The sequence below is a fragment of the Plectropomus leopardus genome, chromosome 9, assembly GCF_026936395.1.
Source record: "Plectropomus leopardus strain MGB_pleo_1.0 chromosome 9, ASM2693639v1, whole genome shotgun sequence".
Taxonomy (NCBI): Eukaryota; Metazoa; Chordata; class Actinopteri; order Perciformes; family Serranidae; genus Plectropomus; species Plectropomus leopardus.
This window is the reverse complement of record NC_142184.1, coordinates 31,974,081-31,991,538: the sequence shown is the minus strand read 5'-3', so window position 1 is coordinate 31,991,538 and position 17,458 is coordinate 31,974,081. Positions and strand designations below refer to the sequence as shown.

The window sequence follows — 17,458 nt, the reverse complement described above, 5'->3', positions numbered from 1 at the left end:
TGCAAAACACAACGACAAATCACAACCTCAAATAAGAAAACACAACTGTAAATCATAAAACACAACCGCAAATCAGAAAACACAGCAACAAATAAGATACACAACCACAAATCAGAAAACCCAACTGCAAATAAGAGAACACAACTGGTAGGTAGGTATACCTACCCCTTCTGTTAGAAGTTAATGTTGTGTTTTCTTATTTGCAGTTGTGTGTTGTGATTTGTAGTTGTGTTTTGCACTTCAGGGCCACTGTATCCTCCACTAGTTGTGGTGGTGTCTTTCAGCTTAGTTCCCTGGTCCACCAGAGACTGGAGACTAAGGTCTGGGGATACGTGCTATGCACTACATACAATGAGTTTAGTGGAAATCGGAGTGCCTGTATTTATGTTGGTATTGAGAAAACATGCCATCTGGATTTATGAATATCCTGGTGTACCGTGATACCACCCAAACCTACTGTTCATGTGTCATACTGTGGGTCTTCAGTTTTGACTGTCTAGAAGTTGCATAACTCATTTTTATGACTTTGAAATCAGTGAGAATGTATTATGATTAAGAAACTGCTAAGCTGCAAAAAGCTTTATAGCATACAGCACAGAGTCAGTGTTCATTGCTGAGTCGTTCCCCCAAAAAAGGTCCCTTCGTGGAATGTGAAGGGGAGTTTGAAAATGTATACAATTATTCTAACATCCTCTAAAAATTACAAGATAGTAATTGCATCCATTGACACCAGTCATTGTCAAAGCTACAATGCACCTTCTTTCTCCAGCCAGAAAAGGCCTGTTTTTGAAACAATGGGACCTCGGTAATTTGACCTTGAATTTTTCATAAGAGACGAGCACGAATTGACTGACATTTAGGGGATAGCTGCCTCATAATGAAAAAATCAGCCATTCGAGAGAAATCAATCAAGGGTGAATACTGACAGCTGGTAAAAAGAGAGGTGGTGTGGTGTGAAATTTGAAATGTCCCTCTCTGCTGTGTCTTCTCTCTGCTAGGTGAAGGAGGACTGGAAGTATGTGGCAATGGTCATCGACAGGATATTCCTCTGGATGTTTGTAATGGTGTGTATACTGGGATCTGTGGGACTCTTTCTTCCTCCTTGGCTGGCTGGGATGATCTAAAAGGAGTCTGAGAACACTGACAGAAGACTGTCATATATTGTAAAAAAAAGAAAAGAACTGTTTATCGTTTTTGTTTTTACTTTCTATTTTCCAAAGGACCTACAAGTCACACTCCTTGGTTTTGCCCCAGGTTATCAAAAGGTTACTCACGGAGAAGTGAGATGAAATATCACTCATTGATTCCAGTGGGCATATAAATTTTTTATGAGGGCAAAAGGCCAACAGTGAAAATGCCTTTCCACACCTCTCCATTTTGACATTGAACTGTGAAGCTAATTTTTTCACCTTTGTTTTAAAAAATATACAGAAAATATTAGAGATTAACCTATTTACACCTGCAGAAGACGCCACAAAAAAAGACTCAGGAAAAGATTTTTTTTCTGAGACAGTAAGATGTTTATGAGACTGTATAAGGTTCAGTTTTGATATCCCTACTGCAATGCCAATGTTATATTATCCTGACAATATTCATAAAATATTCAAGTTTCAGTGCAACCTGATTTGTCAGAATTCAGTGAAGGATTTCTGGGAAGGTGTGTGTGTGAGCAAGAGTGAGAGAGTGTGTATGTGCTCAAGTGTGACACTTTTTTTTTACGGTCACATCTTGGGTAAGCAAACATACAGCTCTTTAGTTTTCCAATCCTAGCAGTTAAATAAACACATCTATTCAATATTCAAGTAATTATTTTATTACAACCACAGCACTTTGGTTAACAAAGATGGACTTGAAGCCAGTCATGCATAGCCCTTCATACTCTCAACCCCAGCCACCTAAAAAAGGCAAGACCAGATTTAATTTACTGCTCAATAAATGAGTATAATGAGAGTGGAATAATTGGCCTGATTTTTATTTATTTATTTTTTTGTCAAGCATGATTTTAAAGCCCATGACCCTTCACTCTAGGCATTGATATTTAAATTAAAGGTGAATATCAATAAATAACTGCCACATCATTTTGGGAGACATCTGTATTATTATTTTGAATTTACAAAAAAACTGCCTCTTCAGTGATTTTCACACTGTGTACTGTACCATCAGATCTGACAGGAAACAAACAGCTTTTATAGTGTTGAACAAAAAGAGAGCTGTTCTTGACAGTGAGTTGAAGGTTTCAGGCAGTAGCAGATAGTGGAAGGAGTGAAGAGACGCTGATGATAAAGTCACTTCTGAACATTTACAACAAAAGAGAAACACACCAAGAGCAATGTCAGTAAGTGAATAAGTGATTATGTGAAATGCTAGTTTATAACAACATTAATATAAAACAGCAATCATCAAGGTATGCCACATTTTGATGTTAAAAATGTAGCACACCCACTACCATATAAAAAAAAGTGTAAATACTATACATGACGCCAGCCCGTTCTCATTCTGAAGTTGTCAAATATGGTCGCTTTGTCAGTGTTTTCGGCATAAGATCCTGACACCCAATGCCACCTTTTACATCTGCACACACACACACACAAAAGGGGACATAGCCTTGACGTTTAGAAAAGTACCTGTTTGTACCAGTCTGGTCTATAAACTGTGTGTGGATGGAACAGAAAAAACAGGTGATCAGTCTGCAGCTGCAGAAAGAGATTGATTTAATGTAGCACCTGGTGGGCACGATCAGTAAATCAAATCAAACACATCCTTGACAGGCGCATGCTGGGTCTGGCAAAAGACTAAATGCTAAAATGCCACTGAGTTCACTGAGGAACTGTTTTAACTGCAAAGCGTCATCCAAATCAAAACTTTTGGAATTTAGGGGGTGGGGGCAGTTAGACAGAGAGGCTGAGCGGACCAGTTATATTATAGCTTGATTAGGCCATTTAATCCGTCTACTGTCCTTGTCCCAGTATACAAGCCCCGGGGGAAAATCAATTTATTGACAGAAGTATGTCCGACTCTTTCACACGGCAGGTTGAGATATGTCCCCTTTCAGCTGGTTGCTATATAGACCTATATTATTTATACAGTCTATGCTATAGACTGAAACACAATCATAACTGTTCTTTTACAATAATTTCACGTTAGAAAATGGCTATGTCACATACATATAATCAAACAGCGCTGAGCAAACTCTGCCTTCATTGGTTAGTTTAAAGCCACCTAAAAAATGAATATCAGTTTAAGTATATGCAATATATAGAATATTCTCCCTGCTTTATCAGTTCAGACAGCTCTTGCCAACAATGATTTGAAGCTGTTATATAAAACACAGCAGACTCCACTGTGGAAAAGTCATTTTACTCCACTGAACAGCAGAGTTGTTGGTCTGTCGCTGCCTCCATCTTCTACTGTGTGAGGTAAAGCAGAGAAAATGTTCAAATATACTGTTCACCTCAATATCAGGTTGACATTTGTCACTTTTAATTGGCATGTGTTGAAAACTATGGGATGGATTGTTATAAAATTTGGTACAAACATTTATGGTTCCCAGAGGATGAATCCTAATGACTTTGATCATCCCCTGACTTTTCCTCTGGCATCAGTATCAGGTCAGCATTTGAGGTTTTGAGCTGCGTGTGCTTACAATTATTGGACGGATTATTACGACATTTGGTGCAGATATTCATGTTCCCATGATTCCACCAATGATTTCCAGTGGAAAATGAGAGGATATAAATATCCCTAATTTGTATGTGCATAGTATGTGCATGCAAGATGTGCCAAAAAATAGTGCACAAAACAGCAATGCAACACAACTAAACAAAGCTAACATCCAAATTGTCTATAGCTTCTCTGAAATGTTTCTGTATCCTCTGGAAAAAAAAAAGTATTAAATTACTGTTCACAGCAAGTCATCAACTCTTTTCCACTTAAATCCTGCTCCCATATATCTGCATCCTGCTGCTCCACCTCAGTAAAACCTCCAATTTGATTAGATTTAAAAGCCTGTAACGTTACACCTGAATGCCCAAAGTGATGACCCAAATTTTGACCTCAGCCAACAAACTATTGTATTTCCACTGGCTCAGCAGAAGACCAACCATTGATCATTATGTTAAAAAAAACACAGACAGGAGAAAATTGCAATCAAGCAAACAATGGAAAGACAGTACTCTAAACAAGGTGAAATACCTGCAGCGCTGTGTATTTATTCATTGATTGCAGCACATAATTTGCAGAAGAAAGGCTTAATGATAGAGCAAAATACAAAGTACCACTTTGTTGCAACTCCAAATGAGTTAAAGCACAGCTTAATAAAAGAGACAAGTTTAAGTTAGTCTTTTGTCTGTATGCAAAGATTCATATATGAACGGATATTCATTTCCATTAATAATTTGGCCTTCCAGTTTTTTCTGGAAGCACAGTACCGTAGTATATTGTCAATGGAATTATGAAATGAGATGGTCTTTATTAAAATACAAGCTAATTTTCATTAAATGATAAGACATGCCTTTTCAGTGGGGATTTCATATGCAAAGGTCCAGTATTGAATTCTTGCACAAAGAAATTAGAGTACATCAGATGGGAGAGCTCCACAAAGGTCCTCATATTGGCGACGTCAAGAAAGCAATGCAAAATTCCACCAAGTTATTAATTACAAGTGAATGTCACGTTATTACATTTACCTTGATGAAAAATTGACCTCCAATGCTAATTTGAATTATGTGATTGTCTTTGCAGATACATATGTCAGGGCTTTGATAATTAATTAAGACAAGGAGACGTGCTATAATTTAATAACGTAGATGCTTGGTCCACGATGGAGCTGATGGTACCGCTGGTCTGCTGCTGGTCAGAGATATCTGCCTGTGGATGTATGCACTGATTGTATTTAGGTAACGTTATCTATGTTAGTATGCTGTGTCCTCCTCTAACTCTAGTCCTCAGCTGACTTTTTGACCTTTCCAGCTGATTTGTTTCAAAATAGCCTGTAAAAGGATTTTGCATATGTACACGATGATACCTTTGTAACCCACATGAAATGAACCAGTGAAGTTAGTATTGGTGATCCCACACTAATACATCGTAATGCCAGTTTTTTCCAATTGAAATTGTAGAAAAGAAGGGGCAAAAAATACCCAAAACACTGGACCTCATTCACAAACAGTGCGTAGGCATGAATCTGGCTTAAACCATGTGTACTCACTTTTCACGCACAAATCTGAGATTCATCAATATTTTCCAATAAAAAATAATGATGGCCTGTTAACCCTAACCTTTTAACTAAATGCATAACATATGCCATAATAATTTTAAAAGACTTTAACAAACAATATTTAAAACAGTTAATTTACTAATGCATTGGTGAAATGTGTTAAATAACTATGAAACTGATACCCTTTCCTCATCAGTTATTAATTTTAAAAATTTAACCATGAAAACTGAGTGCCCCAGTTTTTATTTTATAGAAAATTCGCATAGTGTATGTTCATTTGTAGCCAACTGGTTAACTGGTCACCTGTTAATAAGCATGCAGGGTATAAGACTCTGATCTACCTCCAAGCAGGTATTAAGATGTGATATTGAACCTAACTTCACCGCTTTCTCCATGATACGTCAATGGGGAAACGGATTTCCTTATAAGGAGAAATGGGCGCGTGGCAGCATACTGATTGCAGACAGCTGGCGCGAGCCTGCCAATTTAGACTGATTCTGATTGGTGCGCATGTCAAGAAACTGACGGTAATTCTGTAAGCGCACTTGTTTTATGCATATAGAGTAACAACGTTTCTAGGCACATAGTGAATGAGGCCCTCTGAGATGGAGAGAGACTGCTGGTGTAAGGGTTATATAAAACACCTAGTTTAATTTTCTTTTAATCATATTTTTGGGAATGAGACCGGAAGACGGTTTTGCCGTTGATGTGCCTGTTTGGGAATTATTCTGAATCTGCCAATCTCTGGTGAGCTGATTTACTTAGTTAGCATGGTAAACTAGCGATTAGCCATGTATAAAAGTCAATATTGTGTTGCCAGTTTGGGCCACTACCTTATTTTGTGTTAGGTTTCTCCGCCTTAAGAGTACCATAAACCAGTCAGAGATATTTTTAAGCTAGTGTAGAAATTATTTTTAGAGTTTTATTGTTGTTTGCAGTAGAGAAGGATGTTAAAAGGAGTTGTCTTTGAGTCACGCGAGACACTGCGGACTCCATTGTTTCCGTTTTATAAGGGCAAATAGTGAGAGATAATTTACTGAGGCTGTTCACGAAAAATGAAGTGTCTGTAAGATGTGAATGCATTTATATTCATATTTGATCATTTTTAAACTGCTTTTCTGTTTTGTGTTTAGACGACAGTTGATTCACATTATATATTTGTTGAATTTAGTCACTGATAAAAAAAACGAGAGAAATATAGTTACTAATGATTAGAAAATTATTGTACAATAGTAATGACAGCTATTGTCCCTGCTGTGTGCAGGTTTTTGTGTTTTTGTGTTGTTGTTTTTTTGAGTCTGAGATTATTTCAGCGGACATGTGATCCAGTTTGGTGAGCCTATTTCACACTGCAGATTTGCACCAAAGGGAGCCAGGATAACACTAGAAAGCTCAACCTACTCTTCACATTCATAGGTCATCCTCTGTAGCCTGGGGCCCCTCAACTGGACAGCTTAAGTAAAACATCTGTCAAGGTGGCCATCCAATCAATTTTCCCATCACATCTCCTTAATCACATAATCCAGGCTCTGGTAAGTGGCGATTAGCAGCCAAAACTCCCCTAATAGCCCAGTCCGAATCCATACACGACACAGACGTCTGCAGGAGTGTGCAGTGCATACAAACGGCCAAAGATGTAGACAACACACCTAAAGCTGAACACACACACACACACACACATATATAGTAAGTCTGTTGGCTGGGCAGCAATACCCTCAGAGAGCTCATAAATGGGGTAAAGCGTGAAGCACAGACCCTCGAGGGATCCCATTAAATCAACACACATGCTGCATTTTGCCATTTTTCCCAAACGATCAGCAATTTCAGTGTGATCCCTGCAGTCACCAGCAATCTAAAAGTGCTGCCACTCAACAGATCAGAGTGCAAGTGGGGCTTCCCTCAGGATACCAAGTGGAGGGTTCATGAGTCCTGCATGTGCGGCTGCCCTCTGATCTGCCAGAGTCCATCCAGAGACTTCAGGGAGGGCTTACAAACCGCACTGTATCTCCCCGCTTATTGCTTTAACAAGAGGTATTTACTATCTTTTTCCCCTTAGGGACAATGCCATTGCTGCGACTTTGCTGATTGTCACCACTTTCCTAGCTGTCTGTTGTGGAGTTTCATGAACTTCAGCATATTTCAGCTGGGCTGATTTTATTAGAAAGCACTTATTTTTTAAAAAAGAGAATAGTGAAAAATTTCCCTTTTAACTATAGTGCCATTAATCAGCCTAGATTGTTTTGTAAGTTGCCAAGTGTTGGAGATATTGAATGTATGAAATATACATTTCATAAACCTACCATCAAAGTCCCTTTCCAGAAATCATGACCCGGTTATTCAAATTCATTCACAGATTTTTTTGTGAGCGGTTTTGTTTTTGGACAGTTTTCTTTCTACAGTTATCAGGATTTTGAGATAAACTGTCGAGACCAAAACCTCTTTTTGGGTTAGGGGCGGGCTGTGTTTTAACATGTTTATTTCAGCTGTTATGTTGGGCATTTTAACATAGGGGTCTATGGGCATTGTCCATAAACTGTATATAAAGTTGGACAGCACGCCCCTACTCAGCCCTGTTATGCTCAAGTAAAGCAAAAATATCTGGGATATGGCCGCTGACATCTTTCACTGGCGATATCACTGAGAGCTGGAGTCTGCGCAGTAACTATACCTGTGGCGAGGGAGTTCCTCCCAAAACACCAGTCCGACCAATGGCGAGCAGCCCCATGGAATGCTAGTGCATGGATTGGCTGTCACAGCTGTCAATCATGGCAGAAAATCCCCTTTTTGTAGAAGTGAATAATACATTAAAACCGAACTTATCGTAAAAAAGGTCGCTTGAAAAAATGTCAGGGTGATGAGAACTACCTTCAGTGACAGAAACCATCTCTGGGAAAACATTCATTAGGCGTGAGTTTTTAGTTTCTACATTTGTAAAAAAAGGCTTAACTCAGAATACTGCTGTTTACATAATCTGAATGAAACTCATAATATTGTCATATTTTTAACAAAAGTGAAACATTAATGTGCATCTAAATGCAGTCAGTGATAAATACCTACAGGTAAGAGTAAAAATGCGGATTTTTGATTTTGGGGTAAACTGTCCTCTTAAACATATTCAGCAAATACAGTTTTGTTTTATTTATTTTGCCCTGTTATTATTCTTTATCACATTCAGAATAGAAATTGGCCAGAAGAAGGATGAAGACCTCACTTTCACTGACCTAACATCAGGACCTAAACCTTTACTGGAAGGCAGCAAGGTAGACGCAGTCAACACCCAAAACACCCACCGCCTACAGACAATGTGTGTCCAATCTACGAGCAGACAAGCTGCTCACCAAATTCATTATTTAACACAGAGGCGATGGTCGTAGCTTCAAAGATACTGCGTATGAGCAGGTAAGAGGCGTGGGCGTATGGAGGGGCTTCACTTCAAAACTGTGTAAAGGTCTCCCAACTCTGGAGGATGTAATTTAAAAATCAGTCAGAAAGCCAAGTCGTTGTATAGCTACCACTCTAACCACCTGAGCCGCCTCTGGCCAGAATTACTGAAACCTCTCCAAGAAAAATCTAACAAAGACGACATTAATAATTCTGTGGTTAGAGAAACATTTCCTTACATTGGAGTGTAGTTGTGTGAAGGTGTAAAAAGAAAGATAAATGCCCAGTAGGTTCTCCAAACACCGTTTTTTAGCGCTGATGAAGAAAAGTAAGGAGACAAAATGCTCATCACAAATTAAATTTAGTTTGTAACATTATTGTGAAGTGAACAATTTAAAACCAAACAACTGAACTGCTCAGTCCCTGAAAATAAAATGAAAAGCAGAGAGGATTCAGCAAATGCTGCATTCTGCATAAAATGGGCATCACTGTCAGCTCCAATCCATAATGCCTGTGAGAATAATGCTAAAAAATGTCTTTTGAAAAAAATGTGTAGCAAGTAACTGACAACAGGAAAGGGACAAAAGTTCATATCAGGCAGGCAGCGCTTCCCTTTATCCTCCAAGTCTTTGAGAGAACGGAGCCTAAAACTCAGTCATCTTCTTGTGTGTGTCAGCCTTCTTGTGCTCTCTCTGGATGGACAGCTCCTGGGCTTTCTGCTGGGCCAGCAGCCGGCGGGCCGCTGACAGCTTCTCTTCCAGCTGCTTCACTATGGATGCGTCCCTTTGCACACACAAATAACAAACGGATTAGGAAGTGAGAAGAGACGCGGAGACAAGCTGGCTATAGGGGCACTTTCCAGAATGATGTGGCCACGGAAACGAAAGTCTAACATCGAATCTTTGCATGTTATTTACATTTTTACACAACTCCCACAAGCCTTCTTGATGGGAGCTTCATAGCCAGTTAGCAGCTATTGTGCTCATATTTTACCATAAATTATAGTTGTGCAGTTGTGTACGTTTATGTGAATGCGATTGCTAATGTGCCTGTATTCTGTAAAAGATGACAGCTGCTGAGTGTGTACGGGGAGACAGAATTACAGCGGAATTAAGTGATTATAACTCAGGTTTTTTTTTTAACACATTTTTAACCAATACATTTCCAGGATTTTTCCATGACTTTGAGGCAAATTTTAAAGACCATCAATACTCCTCGTTATTACTATGTAATTGATTTATAAAATAAATATTATTTTAAAAAATAATTAATTCAGAACAGGATCAGAGCCAATATTTAAATGTAACTAAGGGACTGTATGTTATTTATGGGGGAGGTATTTTGGCTTCGGGAAGGGGCAAACAACTTTAAATGTTTGTACTTTCTATTTATTTTACCACATATTTCTAAAGAAAACATTGCCCCAAACTTTTGGAAGGCATGTTATATTGAAAATTTTAGCCATTTTTTCTTTAAAATCTTTTGCAAATTTAAAAGAAACCTTTTGGCTTTTTGTGATTTTTGAAGAACACATTTGGATTTATTTTTGGCTATGTTAAAAGAAAAAAAATTGGTGATTTTTTTCATTAAAAATGTTGATTTAAAAAAAAACATTTCAGTGTTTTTGAAAAAAAAAAATCCTAAAAATGTTTTGATGATTAAAGAAAACATTTTGGTGTTTTTTTTTTTTCCTTTAAAAAATTGGGATGATTTTTTTTTTTTTTTTTAAAGAAAGCATGCCAAACCTGCAGGCCTGTGGGTTTGGTTGGCATGTTTTCTTTCAAAATCACCAAAATGACACTATTAATCACTGCCAGAAACCACAAAAACAGAAATTATTGTTTGATTTTCGAATTTCTGATGGTCCTTGAACATGTGTTATTAAACAGACTTGTGAAACAGATTTCTATGACTTCTCCAGGACCTTCAGGGTATAATTCCTGCTCTATAACTTTTCCAGGCCTATAAATATTTGTAAACTCCACGACTTTTCCAGGTTTGTCATGACCATATGAACTCCAATTACTGACGTCTTGGCTTTGTTCCCCACCTTCACAGAAGTCAGATTGGACGTGTAAGACAGAGCGAACATACACAGGTGCCAGTACTGACCTGCCTGTCTTCCTGCTGAGTGACTCTGTCAGTTTTTGGATCTCCCTCTCAGTCTGGGACACCCTCTCTGCAGCCTGGAACAGCCTCACATTCAGTGTCCTCTTGGTGCTTTTCCCTCCTCTGTAAGCCTCCACCCCAGTCGCTGCCGCCGGTCCAACAGCAGCACCCCCCTCACCAGGATCACCTCTCTTGCTTCCCAGCTTGTGGTTGAGAAAGTCAAAGACGGTATGGCGCTCTCCGGTGGCGACCCGAGGCTTCCTGCGCTTCTTTGGGCGGCCTGTTTGTGTTCCATCTTTAGCTGCCTTGCTGTGGGCGCGTCTCTGGGTGAGCTCAGCACACTCGTCCAAGGACTTGCCTTTGGGGAGGACCACTGCCATGATCGGCTCTACTCGACCCTCCTGCATCTTTCCTAAGCCTGAAAAACGAAAGTGACGAGTGAGGACGAGGAACGCGTGTTCTTATCAGAGGAGAGCAAAAGGCAAGTGCACAAAACCAACTCTTGGCAACATATTAGATTTAAACACATTTGAAAGTTAGAGTTAGGTTATACTTTAATGAATATTTGACACGTTATTTATTCTTTTTAATGACTCTTGTTACACTCTAGTGTCTTGTCACTTACAACACCCACCTTCTTACTTAAATGAAATGACTGATAGTTTTATTGTATCTTCTGAAACTCACTGATTGAAAGTTTGTACAAGACCTATTTGAATCATACATTAATGTTCTTTTTATTATTTGCCTTGTCATAAAGATGTCCTGGCATATATGAATGTGATTAGATAATTATAATGTCACTCAACCAATGCCTACCATTCACTACAAGACTTTGAAAAGACTTTTGAAAAGACTAAAGTCTGACACATCTAAAGACAATGTTAGTTTCCTTTAGAAAATATTTCCATTTTGCTCTTAGTGGAGAATATTACACAAAACCCCCTTTAAGAAATATGGCATATTAACAATTCCTTATATGTTTCTGCAAAAACGCATAACTCAAGAAACAAAAGATAAAAGGCGTCATATGTCGACAGTGTTCTTGTATATTCAGCATCAATATAATCCACAAAGAAACTGCAACTGTGTACAAACTCAACATTGTGTATTTTGTTGCCTCTACTTGCAACTAGCCTCAATTTTTCTTGGACTCAACACTGAGTATCGTATCGTATCGTATCGTATCGTATCGTATCGTATCGTATCGTATCGTATCGTATCGTATCGTATCAGTTGGTTAGCAGTGTTATTTTAGTGGGAGGAGACCGTGAGATTGAGAGGCCAACCACTTCAAAAATTAAGATTTCCCACTAAAATAAGTGCTGGTTGTTGGATCAGATACAAGCCAAATTAAATACTGACTCTTGCTCACTCAACAGCTCAGTTTCTCCTCCCTTTCCACAGTCCAAGAGAACCAAGATTTGTTTGTGTTCTTACTCGGTTTGCTGCTTTGTGTTTTAAACGAGACAGATCACACCTATCGGTAGTCGATAATGTTCACATCATTGAACTTCAGTATTTGCATGAGCCAAGACTAAAAACTTCTGATAATATCTAACATGTATGATTTTGGCAGAATGTCATGAAAAGAAAAAGACGAACTAAAGAGAGCTTGGACTGAGTTTTATGACCGCCTTACACCAAAAGATCGAGATCATGGGGGATCAATAAGTCAGTGATAGTGAAATTAGTCATTTTGTTGAAGGCTGTGATTCCAGTGTGCAGATACTGTTATTTTTTTCTTGGTTCAACACCTATTCCCCAGAGGTTTTGTGGATTTGTACAAAACTACTCTGCATACTAAAATAATGCCCATGGTGAAATCTGTCCTCCACATTTGACTTGTCATAACTATGTAGTTGCAGCTGGCAGCATCAGTGCAGAGGCCAGGGATCAACTCAAACTCTGAGGCTAATGTTTTGGTCAAGGGCAGAGGCTGAAGGATTTTGGAAATCTTGTATACATGTTTTTGTGGCAGTAAGAACCCCCGAGAAACGTGTGACCATAAGGAGAATATGAGCTGGTTTCTATAAGAGGACAATACAACTGTGGCACTAAGTTTGTTGTAAATCTTTAGCATGGGTGTGACAAAGAGGATATAAAACTGATGTGAAATGGATGTTATCGCCTCTTAAAATACTGCTGACACATTTGTATGGAGTGTACTGCAGTACTGTTAGCAATATTATACATTAATATGATTTTCTACTTTCATTTAATTTATTTTAACCAACATCAGTTCCAATCATAAATATAAAATATTCAATCATTTTTAGAATTTCTACCCTTTAAATGCTACATTTTTGTCATGGTGACATTATGTTTTTACATTAAAAAAAACACAAAAAAGGAATTATTTTCCATATACTACATGGAAAGTAGATTTTTCTTGATTATCACAGCCTGGGATGACTCAGAAATAATGCAATGCATGTTTTTATGCTTTGGTGGCTGCGGGATCAAAAATTACAGTTTGAATGGGTTTCAATAGAAAATGTTTTGCACTTAACAGTATGAATGTCACAATTTTGTTTACACAGTGTGTTTTAGACTTATTGTAGGAGCTGAACTGGAAATTCTAAGATTTATCAAAAATACACCAATTTATACCATATGCATGAACACAGCCAATATAATCAAAAAATGAAGAATGAAAAGCGTGTTAAATAATTAATAAATAAGTACATGTGTGGAATAAAGTCATTCATTCATTTAAGCAGATCACAAATTACTGATTTGATCTGTGCAGAGCATTATTTAGAACCTAAAATGGCTTTAATGTTATGTTAAACTTGTTACCTTTCCCATATTCATAGCCCATTTTGAGCATAAGCTTGGATCCGATGCCTCTCGTATGTGCCTCCCAGCCGCCGAAATTCGCACTGTTCAATGTTTCTGTGGAATCTGCAGCAGAGTCCAGAACTGTTGGGTAACAAGTGAAAAACAAAAACTGTTAATTACTTTGTCAAACAACTTTCAAAACGATTAAAATCTTTACTAGCATGCAGAATGGAATACAAGGCTATTAATTAAAGTTCTATGTAATACACCCAAGTCACATTTTAAATTCTGCAAGATTTCTTCAATGAGCTCAAATTTGGATGACAAGGGGATGACGGCACATATCCATAAACACCTTTCGCATAAGCCGCATCTTCTCCTGTGTCGTCCAGGTCAGAGTCGGAGGAGAGCGGGTCGTCTTCTCTCAAAGGCGGGATGATGCAGTCGGCCTCGACCACGACATCTTTTAGCAGCAGTGAGTCAAACTTCACGGTGTAGAAACCACTGTCAATTTCTACAAGTGGAGAGAACACTTGAGTCAGCAAAACACTCAAGTGAAATGGAAACATTTCTTCTTACCTCTGTCTTTTTATTACTTTGTGCATTTCTATTTAGATGAATCGCTGAAGATTTTCTGGCAATGTATCTACTACATGTTTTGACAAGATGACATCATTTAGTCAACTTAGCATGACCTCATTGCCCAAACTGTCTGAGTTTACTTTCAAACTCTAAGAACTTGCCCCGTCAACAGAATACCTTTAATTTTGGCCGGGTACCAGATGCCGTCCTCATGTCGAGCCAAGCAGGACGAGCCTTCTTCGAGGTTACTGAGGTCAAACTCAAGGAACTCTCTGAGCTCTGACACGCACACCACTTCACCGTGGGAAAACCTTTGATAAAAAAGGGGGACGGACAGAGCTGAGATTCATAGGAGTTGACATAAAATAAGTGAGGGATTAATGTGGCCCACAGAGGCTCTGTGCTAAACTAAAAAACACAGCTGTCCTGATTTATTGTTGTCAAGAGTGTAAACACTCAGAAGCAGTAGTTAGACAGTCATGAGTCATCAAAAATCTCTACTGTCACCCTCTTTAGATATTCTTTCAGGTTCAGCAGATCAATAGATGACATGGAGAGTGATTATAAATTATAAGATAAAGGTGCGAAGAAGACAATGTTTCACAGAATATTTTAGGCTGTATTCTAAAGCTGTGGACAGGATAAAGCCTGCATCATGTGGACAATTGGTGACACTTGCTGGATGATATCTGCTATTGCAGAAATGGCAGATGTGGGTAAGTTAACCCTTTAAAACCTGAGAAAATTGGCTTGAACATGGAAAGAAGGCATGGAGCAACTTAACGAGAAATGACCCAGAATTAGCAAGAAACTAAAAACAACCCCTGAAATTCGCACAACGAAAAGTAGAAGAACAAAAACAGGAAATGACCTGAAAAAAAGCTTAAATAAAATAATAGGAAAATAATAAATATAAATAATAACAATTAAATAATTATTTGCTGTTACCGAATTTTAAATATGATTTCAAAAATTTTCTTGACATTTTTTTCTAGTTATTTGGTCATTTTATATCTATTCCCAATCTTTTTTGAAAGCTACTTTTATAGATTGTTTTCTTATCACCTTTTACTTATTTTTTTTCTTTTTTTAAATTGGTGTAACATTTTAGGGCAAGTCGCTGCCTTTTTTCCATGTTTTTGAAAGAAAACAAACCAATTTGCAGAAGGTTTAGAGGTTTAAATGCTTGTGAGAGGCGTCTGAATGCAGCACAACAACACTGATGTCGATCCATGTCTCAGAGGGTTGAGTTAATACAGCATTTTGCTGTTGTAAGTTAAAAATAGACAAAAACGTTGGTGCCTTACCTGCAATTATCCAGGAATCGACACTTGTCCTCTAAGTAGAATGGACAGGGTTTCATAGACCTCTGGGTGGGGTAGACGTACAGCACTCTTACTTGTGCCTCTTCTCCATCTGGCGGTTCTGCCCCCACCACCATGGCATTGTGATACTCCAGTGTCCCCCACGTTGTCCGGTACGGTGCTCTTACTTTGGTACCACTGAGTGCATCTTCTTCTTCTTCCTCCTCGTCTTCACCATCCTCTACCCCACCTTCCTCCTCATTGTCCTTCTCTCTAGCATCAGAGCTACTCCCCGATGACTCCCCCAGCGTAGAGTAGAAAGCAGCAAACTCATCGTCCAAACCGCCGTTTGTACCATTTGTGTCTGCTGCCGCCCCTGAGCTGTTCGCCTGCAGTCCACTGTTACTGTCCTCGAGGCTGGCCAGGAGGCGACTCTTTTTGACGGACACCAGGCTGGCCTCTGTGAGCTCTATCAGCTGGCTGAGGTCTTCTTTCAGTTTGAGCAGGTCTGACTGCTGGGAAGGGTCCAGGCCAGCTGACAAGGCTGTCTCCACCTGCTGCAGCTGGGCACCATAGGTACTGATGGCCGCCTCAAGGGTTTCTTCATCCATAATGACACTTAGCACAGGACAGGGCAGGAGCGGACAGCATCAAGCCTCCAAGACACCTGAGGGAAAAGAAGATTGGTTGATTTAACCCTTTGAAACCCTAAGCGACATCTCTTTTCTTGTGCCGCTTTCAGACGCCTTTAAACCTTCTGAACCTAGAGCAAATTGGTGCGATCTCTGTCAAAAACATAAGAAAAAGGGCATTGAGTGACTTGGTAAGAAATTTTCCACAAATTGCAAGAAAAAAAATAGATATAGAAGGGGAAAAGGGGAAAATGAAAATAGTGAGGGAAAAACTATAATTATCATAATTACATAGTTAAAATTATATTACAAATTTGTATACATTGACAGCGCTGTTTCCAGGGCATTACCATGTTATTAATATATTTAATTTATTTATTACAAGTGGGTTTTTTTTGTACTTTTCACGACTTTTTGGTTTTGTTTTTTTGATTTTTTGGGGGGTAACTTCTTCTTTTGTAGTTTTTCTCCATATTCCAATCTTTTTAAAAGAAATCAAGCTAATTTGCTCAGGTTTCTGCAGGTCAAAGTGGAATCGAGTAACTGTCTGAGCTACACTCCTGAAAAATGCAGTTCTATTGTTTTCACAGGAGAACACAAATATCCTTTTTGTGTCTCATTTTAAGTCACATTTGAGTGGCTGTGTATATATTTAAAAAAAAAACAATAAATTGGAAGACTGAGTTTGGAATGAAACAACAAAAGAGAAAATGACAGTGATCAGAGATTTAGGAAATAAAGTTACCAGTGCTTTATGTTTTACATTTTACCGTGATAACAAGCAGCGTTATATCGTGTACCACCTGTATGTTATAGAAGCTAATCTGTAAGGTTCATAAACCTCTCGTATTTGTGATTAGGTACCATTAACACAACCAACAAGTTTTAACCTAACTACAAACCGCTAACCCAGATTTATATCGATGCTAGTTTTAGCTAAATGTTAGCTGTGTTTAAGCTAACGTGACTTTTACAACTGATTGTAATAACACTGGCATTACCTCAGTATTTAGGCTTCCTGTCTGACATCAAAAGCACCGACGGAAAAAGTGACAGCCATAAAAATTTGTTCTACGTTAACAAATTAAGTAATTCAAGAAGCCAAATTCACAGCAGCAGCAGTCACAACACACACCGGTTCAACAGATTCAGTATCAAGCTCGCAGCAGAATCAACGCTGGACTACTGTGTTGAAAACTTTCTTTCAAAGTAAAATAATCAGCATATATTGGATGGTTTTGATCACCTGCTGACAGCACCACTGTTGGGACAGTTACTTCTGGAATGTAATTGGTTAAAAACTACAAGTTACTCGGTTAAAAAGTAATAAGTAATGTAACTATTTTAATTACTTTTTTAAAGTAATGTAACATTACGTTTGAAGACTTTTTCATTTATTTTCTGACGAATGTTTTAAACATGGCATGAAAAGCAAAAAAAGTCCAGAAACA

At 38.4% G+C, this 17,458-nt stretch overlaps 2 protein-coding genes and 1 long non-coding RNA gene across 7 annotated transcripts in view; 2 read left to right on the top strand and 1 right to left on the bottom strand.

The window, feature by feature from the left end:
• LOC121947246 (neuronal acetylcholine receptor subunit alpha-4) overlaps positions 1-2,441 on the top strand; it is a 63,337-nt gene extending 60,896 nt beyond the window's left edge. For 4 of the 5 annotated variants that reach the window (XM_088082509.1, XM_088082508.1, XM_088082510.1 and 1 more), the window contains one exon: positions 999-2,440. In XM_088082509.1, coding sequence (XP_087938635.1) covers positions 999-1,124 — 126 coding nt within the window. In that variant the 3' untranslated portion in view covers positions 1,125-2,440. Of the gene's footprint in view, positions 1-998 lie in introns of all 5 variants that reach the window. The other variant, XM_042492210.2, reaches the window with a different exon arrangement.
• A 2,174-nt stretch (positions 2,442-4,615) lies between these two features.
• On the top strand, positions 4,616-10,792 carry LOC148188775 (uncharacterized). The gene is made up of 3 exons (XR_015777562.1): positions 4,616-5,962; positions 8,391-8,475; positions 10,655-10,792. It is a non-coding gene; the product is annotated as an uncharacterized LOC148188775 (long non-coding RNA).
• On the bottom strand, positions 8,939-17,177 carry zgpat (zinc finger, CCCH-type with G patch domain). Its single transcript, XM_042491800.2, has 7 exons — positions 17,009-17,177; positions 15,379-16,042; positions 14,249-14,382; positions 13,845-14,003; positions 13,508-13,630; positions 10,709-11,123; positions 8,939-9,379 (listed from the first exon to the last, which is right to left on the bottom strand). Exons 2-7 carry the CDS (start codon positions 15,984-15,986, stop codon positions 9,241-9,243), a joined length of 1,578 nt encoding a protein of 525 aa, XP_042347734.2. The 5' UTR covers positions 15,987-16,042; positions 17,009-17,177; the 3' UTR covers positions 8,939-9,240.
• Between the last annotated feature and the right edge of the window lie 281 nt (positions 17,178-17,458).